The 8919-nt window shown below is 35.5% G+C and overlaps 1 protein-coding gene across 1 annotated transcript; it reads left to right on the plus strand.

Moving 5' to 3' along the window:
• Window positions 1-994: 994 nt before the first annotated feature.
• Window positions 995-1888, plus strand: LOC138404550 (uncharacterized). Its single transcript, XM_069508829.1, has one exon. The coding sequence runs from the start codon at window positions 995-997 to the stop codon at window positions 1886-1888; it is 894 nt and encodes a 297-aa protein (XP_069364930.1).
• The last annotated feature ends 7031 nt before the right edge of the window (window positions 1889-8919 follow it).

Raw genomic sequence — 8919 nt, forward strand, 5'->3', positions numbered from 1 at the left:
ATGATGATGATGATGATGATGATGATGATGATGATGATGATGTTAAAATGTGTATTATAAAAATATAAAATAATTTCATACATTTCCTAGGCATTGTATACAATTCTGAGGTATTCCATACGACTCGTTAATGCTCCTAGGATATGTATGAAATGTAACACTATACCGTAGAATATTAGTGAATAAATCATAAATGAAACACAGATAAACTAAGAATGATGATAATGCTCACCATACCTAAGATCAACATAGTTAACCCTTATCATCATGATTCTCAGTTTATCTATTTCATTTTTCCTGGCGATGCTGATCATGACTATGATGATTATGTTGATGATAATGATGATGATGATGGTGATGGTGATGGTGATGGTGATGGTGATGGTGATGGTGATGGTGATGGTGATGGTGATGGTGATGGTGATGGTGATGGTGATGGTGATGGTGATGGTGATCGTGATAGTGATGACGATGATAGTGATTAAATATTTTAATATTAAGTTTACTTAAATTAACGTTAACTTAAAATATTAAGTTTTTCAAATTACACATTTAATATTTTGCCAAAACAAACCCGGTAAAAGAATTAAACTGGAACTGGACAATTTCTGTAGACTAAATATATTTTTTTTCAAAATAATCTAAATACATATATAAAAGGAAAAGGTGACTGACTGACTGATCTATCAGCTCAAACTGTAGCAGAGACAACTCATAGACAAGTGACCAATTATTGTCAATGTCGTACGTAGGTGTCACCTGTCATGTGTCAACGTCAATTGATAGACTTTGACTTGTAAGATTTGGCCAGAGCCGTGCACACTAGCTCATTGTATTAATATTAATTACTAAGTTAATCCAAGTGGAAATATTAAAATAAACACAAATTACATGAAGAAACATTATTTTATTTAACACAACATTACATGGCGCAGCCGTTTTCGAACAAAACATCAGATTAAAACGGATTGTAAGTTTGGACTGAACAAAGACAATGGCTGACGGGGCAACGACTACGATGCAAGGCGACATGTGTGGTGTCGAATTTAAGATGCCGCGAGGAATAGATCTGGAAGATTTGGATACGTGCTGGCAGCAGTGGCAAAAATTCAAGGATTCGTTTAAGATATTTATGCTGGCGGCGGGTTTTGAGAAGTTGTCTGAACCAAGAAAAGCAGCATTATTATTAAATTGCATTGGATCTTCAGCCCTGGAACTATACCTCAACGTATTAAAAAAAGAAGATAAACCGAAATTAGAGGAAGTTATCAAGTTATTCGACGAATATTTCAAGCCGAAAAGTAATGAAGTAATGGCAAGTTACAATTTTAATAGAAGAGTACAACAAGACGGAGAAAATTTTGACACATTTTACTCAGACTTAAGAAAACTGGCAGACAGCTGTAACTTTGGTCAACAAAAGGACAGGATGTTAAGGGACAGACTCGTCATCGGCGTGAAACAGACACGAGTGCAACAAAAATTATTAGAAATTAAGGACCTCACACTGGACAAGGCACTGGACATATGTCGATCAGCGGAGCTGTCCAGTCAGCAACTTATGGTGCTACACAGCTCGGAGGTGAATGCGGTGGCAGCAGCAAGCACAACCCGGCAGCTGACTACCCCGGCGAGCAACAATAGCAAAGCTAAGTATAGTAGGCCCCATAATAATATTAATAATAAGAAAAATTGTCAAAATAATTATAAAAATAACTTGAATAAAAACAATTATCAGTGTAAAAAGTGTAATAAGGTACATGGTCCTAGGCAGTGTCCAGCCTTTGGAAAAACTTGTCTAAAATGTGGAAAATTAAATCATTTTAGTGTAGGATGTATGTCTAAGAATCAAAAGCTGGATAATATCAATAACATTCATGATTTATGACTAGTATACTCAATAGATTTTACTAAAAATGAATGGAATACGTTGTTGCAAGTTGAAAATAAGAGGGTCTGTTTTAAGTGTGACACGGGGGCCCAAATAAATGTTTTGAGTTTGCGGGACCTTAAAAAAATTGTCGATGATGAGACAAAAATAAAAATGTCTGAGACAAAAACCATAATAGAAGTCTTTGGTGGAGGAAAATTATTTCCTATAGGAAAGGTCACATTAAAAGTATATTCTAATAATAATATTAATAACAATGAGTGGTTCAACACTGAGTTTTTAATTATTAATGAACCGGTTAGACCGATCCTAGGGCTAGGCTCTTTGGTACAGCTTAGGCTCTTAAATACTAATAATAATATTAATACATTTACAAGTTGCACTAATACTAATATGAAAATGAGTAAAGACTCAATTGTTAATATGAATAACGAACTGTTTCAGGGAGTCGGGGAGTTTAAGAGCTCACTGCAGCTACGCATTCAACCCGGCGTGGAGCCTGTGGTGCGACCCCCACGGCGAGTGCCTAACGCACTGAAGGATCGCCTTGCGGACAAGTTGGAAGCTCTGGTGAAGCACAAAGTCATCGCGAAGGTCGATCACCCTAAAAGTTTTGTAAGCAACTTGGTTATTATAGAAAAGAAAGATGGTTCACTTAGAATTTGTTTAGATCCTAAAGATCTTAATAAAGTATTAATAAGAGAACATCATTTGATTCCCACCATTGATGAAATTATAACTAAACTTTGTAATAAAAAGTATTTTTCAGTGCTAGATTTATCCGATGGTTTTTATAATATTAAACTTTCAGAAGATTCGAATGATTTATGTACATTTAATAGTCCATTTGGTTGTTATAAGTTCCTAAGAATGCCATTTGGTTTATCAGTAGCACCGGAAATTTTCCAAAAATATAGTGAAACAGCCTTTGGAGATATTCCAGGCGTGATAGTGTACTGTGATGATTTGTTAATATGTGGTGAAACTGAACAAGAGCATGATGCAATATTAAAAAAGGTTTTTGAACGGGCTAGAGAACATAATGTTCGCTTTAATAAGAATAAATTTCAATATAAATTAAAAGAGGTGAAGTATTTTGGCCATATTTTTTCTGAGAAAGGTATGCAAATAGACCCAGAGCGGGTAAGTGCAATTATTAATATGAAAAGTCCCAATAATAAAAAAGAGTTACAGATTTTCCTTGGCATGGTCAATTATTTAAGAAAATTTATACCTAACTTGGCTGATATTGCATCAACGCTTCAGTTATTATTAAAGAAAGATGTTGAGTGGTTATGGACGGAAGTTCATGAAAATGTTTATAATAATATTAAAATTAAATTAAGCCAAGCACCCATTTTACAGAATTTTAACAGTAAATTGCCTATAACGATTCAGTGTGACGCATCAAAGAGTGGTCTCGGATGCTGTTTACTTCAAAATGGTAAACCAGTTTGCTTTGCTTCAAGAAGTTTAACACCTGCAGAATGTAATTTTTCCCAAATTGAAAAAGAGTTGTTAAGTATAGTATGGGCAACTAAGAAATTTCATTATTATATCTATGGTCATAAGATTACCGTAGTTAATGATCATAAACCTTTAGAAAGTTTATTAAAAAAGCATTTACATGAGGTACCGTCTCCTAGACTACAGAGATTAAAGTTAAAGTTATTAAAATATAATTTTGAATTTAAATATTTACAAGGTAAACAAATGTACATAGCAGATTTGTTATCAAGGTCGTATCAGGAGTGTAATGATACAGATGATTCTTATATGTATGAAGTCATACACTGTATAGGGTTAGCACAGAAATTAGAATGCACAGATGAACAAAAATTAGTATTAATCTCAGAAAGTTCTAAAGATGAAGAGTTATTAAAAATAATTGAATTTATACAGAATGGTTGGCCGGACAAAATTTCTCATATTCCAGATGTAATAAGAAGTTATCATAAATTAAGAGCTGAACTTAGTGTGGACGATAATTTAGTCTTCTATAATGATAGGTTAATAGTACCGAAGTGTTTAAGATTGAATGTCATTAAAACTTTACATGAAGGGCATGTAGGTATGTCAAAAATGAAGCAGACAGCTAGAAGGTTGTATTACTGGCCTTATATGGACTCTCACATTGAAGAGTATGTTAAGAAATGCTTTCCTTGCCAAACGCATCATAATAGTAATGTTAAAGAGCCATTATTATCACATCAAGTTCCCAACCTTCCATTTTTAAAATTAGGTATAGATATCATGGACTTTAGAAGGAAAAGTTATTTAGTAGTATATGACTATTATTCTAAATGGTTAGAGATAAAATACATATCCAGTAAAACTGCTACAAGTGTAATTAATACATTAAAAGATATTTTTAGTACTCATGGAATACCTGCAGAAATAATATCTGACCATGTTCCATTTGATTCGAGGGAATGTAAAGAGTTTGCACATAATTGGGGATTTAAATTTACTTATACTAGTCCAAGATATGCCCAAGCGAATGGTATGGCTGAACGAGGGGTACAAATTGCGAAGAAAATGCTAACAAAATGCCACGAAGATAGAACTGATGTAAGGCTAGCATTATTACAATATCGGGCTTCTCCCGTTTCTGGTACAAATTTTTCCCCCAGTCAGCTACTAATGAATAGAAATTTAAAAACTAAGTTGATTGTTAGCTCACAATACCTAACACCTAAGTTAAATCAGAATGTAACTCAACAGTTTAATAATGTACAAACTAGAAATATAAAAAATTATAATAAGACAAGTCGATTTAAAAGTAGGTTTACTGTAGGGCAAAAAGTTTGGTTCAAAAAAGAGCCAAGTAAGAATATTTGGTCAGAAGGCGAAATTGTTAGATATAATGGATATAGAGCATATGTAATAATAGACAAAAATAATGTACAATATACTAGAACCTCGTTTCATATTCGACCGGCGGCGTAGACTTTGTGTTTCAATCAGACAGGCTGTCCATCGCTGGTTGAATGGGTAGTTTAAGAGTCAATAATTGTAGTAAATTTAAGAAGTGTGGCACAATAATATTATAAAATTAATTAAGTAATAATTATGTAAATTGTAAATTTAAAAGGGGATGATTAGTTATGTAAAATTAAAAGGGGATGATATATGTAAGTAATTTTTCAAAATTGTAACTGGATGATTATGTAGATATTTTTTTTAAAAAATAAAAGGGGATGATGTAGCAGAGACAACTCATAGACAAGTGACCAATTATTGTCAATGTCGTACGTAGGTGTCACCTGTCATGTGTCAACGTCAATTGATAGACTTTGACTTGTAAGATTTGGCCAGAGCCGTGCACACTAGCTCATTGTATTAATATTAATTACTAAGTTAATCCGAGTGGAAATATTAAAATAAACACAAATTACATGAAGAAACATTATTTTATTTAACACAACATTACACAAACTACTGGACGGATCGGGCTGAAATTTGGCATACAGTTAGCTATTATGACGTAGGCATCCGTTAAGAAAAGATTTTTGAAAATTCAACCCCTAAGGGGGTGAAATAGGGGTTTGAAATTTATGTAGTCCACGTGGACGAAGTCGCGAGCATAAGCTAGTTGATATATAAATTGGGGCCATTCTTGAATGCATTAAAGTTGAACATATGTAGATACATAATAAAATGTGTAACTCAAACTGTAACGAAGGGTGGAAAGTGCCCTTGGACTTTAAGCGCTCATCGGGGTGAATCTGAATAGAGACTTTTTTGTACTCAGTACTAGCCTGAGACCTTGAAATTTTGAGGTTTAAGCACTATCGACCGTCCAGGCACCCTTTTTAACTTAGTATAATATTACATAATGTAGACTGGAGGGTGCAGATCCAGATTAATGCGTTCTCATCAGCCAGATGTGAGGATTGATAAATAAAACTGGTATTATAATTGTATCATTTTGTAATGCTACAATAATAGGTGTGCTTACACGTGCGTTACGACTAGGGTCTCACTCAGTAAAAAGCTATACAACCTATGTACTGTATTCAGATAATTTAATCCTTTCTTTAGTGCTGCTGTTTTACTAAAGCATGGCATGTGATTTTTTTATTCAGATTCAAGTAGGTACATAAAAGAATATGTATAAAAATGTGTGAATTTGTTCTTGTTATCTGTCTGCTGTCTGTCTGTCTGTCTGCCTGCCTGCCTGCCTGCCTGCCTGCCTGCCTGCCTGCCTGCCTGCCTGCCTGCCTGCCTGCCTGCCTGCCTGCCTGCCTGCCTGCCTGCCCACCTGCCTGCTCGCCTGCCCGCCTGCCCAAGCCCGCCCGCCTGAATGCCCGCCTGGCCGACCGCCCGCCCGCCCGCCGTTATCACAGCTTATAAAATATCTGCGGACACACACACACAGCCTGCGAGAATTCTCTCTCTCCACTAGTTTGTCACAGTAACTTCCACTTCCAGTCATTCCTACCAGTAGGGATAGATGGGAAACGTTTTAATTTTAAATACTACCTCTAAATTTTTGTTTGATAATTTATACAGAATATGTAGGTATATATTTTTGTTTGTTTGTTTTTATTTTTATTTTTCGTCCTTTTTTATTTTATTTTTTCACTATCAATACCAGATTTTTTAAGTAATTATTCATTTTAATTACTTTTTTTGTGTATTTTTATATTATTAGGTATATCTAACTAATTTTTCAGAGGTCATCCCAAACGCGGGCAAAGGCCTCCCCTCCCCACTTTTCTTCCAGGTTTCCCTGTTAGCGACCAGACGCGTCCGCAGCACACCGATTTAATAGTTGATTTTAATAGTTGTGTTTAATGATTGTATGTGGACACAGCCTGCGAGTAATTTAGGTAAAGTTTGAAAGAAAGGAAGAAAACTCTTTTATTTTATCACTACATTACAATGAACTACAATACACCTTAAAACTAATTAAATTAATCTACATAATTTTACTTGTAGGTAAAAATATACTAAATAAAGTGTCATGTGTGACCAAATATAAGTTTGGTAGTTCATGAACAAAAAAATGCATAAAGATAGCTAAAAAGATAATGGTGGTTCAGCTGCCAGAAAATAGGACCGTGCTAAGCATAATATAAGCCCGGAAAAGCACTGATTTTCCGGCTAATACAGCCGGTCCGAATACAGTGCCAAACAGATAAAAAATAACTACATCAAACGATAACAGTCGTAGATAAATGATTTTGTCTGAGATAAGAGCTTATGAGTAAATAAATAGCTACATTATAATATAAACTAGTAAAAAGACATAAAAAGTTAATAAATACTATCAAATTATTATTTACACGTTGTTACTAATACTATAACTGCAAAAGTGTGTCTGTATGTCTACTAGCTTTTTAAGGGTCATCCGTTTCACAAATTGTGTTGTGTACAGAGATTGGTTGGGTTCTTGTATCCTGGCGATCCACTTCCAAGAGTATCCACAGGATTCAAATTAACCACATAGATTTTTTTTAAATCCATGCAAGGAAGTCAACGCATCGCGTGCATAATCTAGTAATAAATAAATGAAATTGAAGTGTCTTTCTGTGATTCAAAATAATATTATGGTCATTTACTGTTATTTTTATACTAAGTAGGTATGTTTCATTTACTGTCGGTCGGGTCTGCCTATTTGTCCTGGGCTAATTTTCAAAATAGGTTACACGATATGAACGGGAATTCCAGAAAGATAAATTAATAATCAAGGATCCAAGCTGCTCTTACTTTTCATCGTGATTAATATAGACAAAGTAACGAGCAAAAGCTAGTAACAAGTATCTATCTGAAATGTAAGGGCAGTGCACTGAAGTGGTCTTACAAGTAGGTACGCTGGAAGAACTATACAAAATGACAACTATTTTTTGTGCCAAGTCGAAGCGCCCCACGAAGCTTACAGGCTGCTCGATTGCGGTAGAGTGACAGTTACAATGTCACGATCGCAATCACCTCTGAATGGTTGACGCTCGCTCACTATTAGCTACAATGGATTGTTGCAACAAGAATCGCAAAAGTTCAGCCAATCACTACAATTGAGATTGTAATAATGATTGATGCAGATTTTACGAAATCCTCCTACTGGAATCAAAATTGACACTTTGTGTCAAATGATCTTCGGGTACGCTTACATGATGCTCACTGATGATTTAAGCGCCAAATTGACTAAAATTAAATTGCTTCAAAAATAGGTTGACAACAGCAAGTCCAGCGTACCTACTTGTATTAGTTGACGTCAGTCAATGTATGTAATTGTTGCTGCAACTGTGCATTTTAGTCAATACTGATAGTGCCAGGCAATCAAGCGATTGCAACGATTTACACTATTGTTGTCAACTACGGTGCTAGCCTCCAGAAGCCTAACGTAGAAGAATAACACCTACAGCGTGACAATCACGATTACCTAAGTGCCAGCTACACGATTAGCCTTCTGAGTGTCTGGCAGAAATTACCGCCGGCGCGGTGGGAATTATCTGGCAGTGTTGATTAATTTATTAACAATATTCTGTAAACAGACTTTAAGAAAAGTAAGGTTTTTAAGGAGGGACTTTTAATATCTGAAACCTATACTTAAATTCACGCACCTCTAACATTTCGGAGTTATGTGCGTTTTAGTTAATTAAATATCACTTCCTTTACCGGTGAAGGAAAACATCGCGAGGAAACCTGCATACCTGAGAGTTCTCCATAATGTTCTCAAAGGTGTGTGAAGTCTACCAATCCGCACATGGCCAGCGTGGTAGACTATGGCCAAAACCCATCTCAGCCTGAGAGGAGGCCCGAGCTCTGTAGTGAGCCGGCGATGGGTTGATCATGATGATGATGATGATACTTAAATTGGCTCTCGGCACATTAATTATCCTACTCTTTTCTACACAGTTCGTTTCTCAGGAAAATAAGTAAGTCTGGCGGCAGTGGGGTCTTACTCTATTATATTGTGACGCCGTTTGCGAATAGTTTTTCACAAGTGCGTGCGGCTTCGTACATTTTCTATATTTCACAGAATGTTGCGGAAAAAAGCGTGAGGTGCACTGTGCGGCCTT

The sequence above is a fragment of the Maniola hyperantus genome, chromosome Z (assembly GCF_902806685.2).
Source record: "Maniola hyperantus chromosome Z, iAphHyp1.2, whole genome shotgun sequence".
Lineage (NCBI taxonomy): Eukaryota > Metazoa > Arthropoda > Insecta > Lepidoptera > Nymphalidae > Maniola > Maniola hyperantus.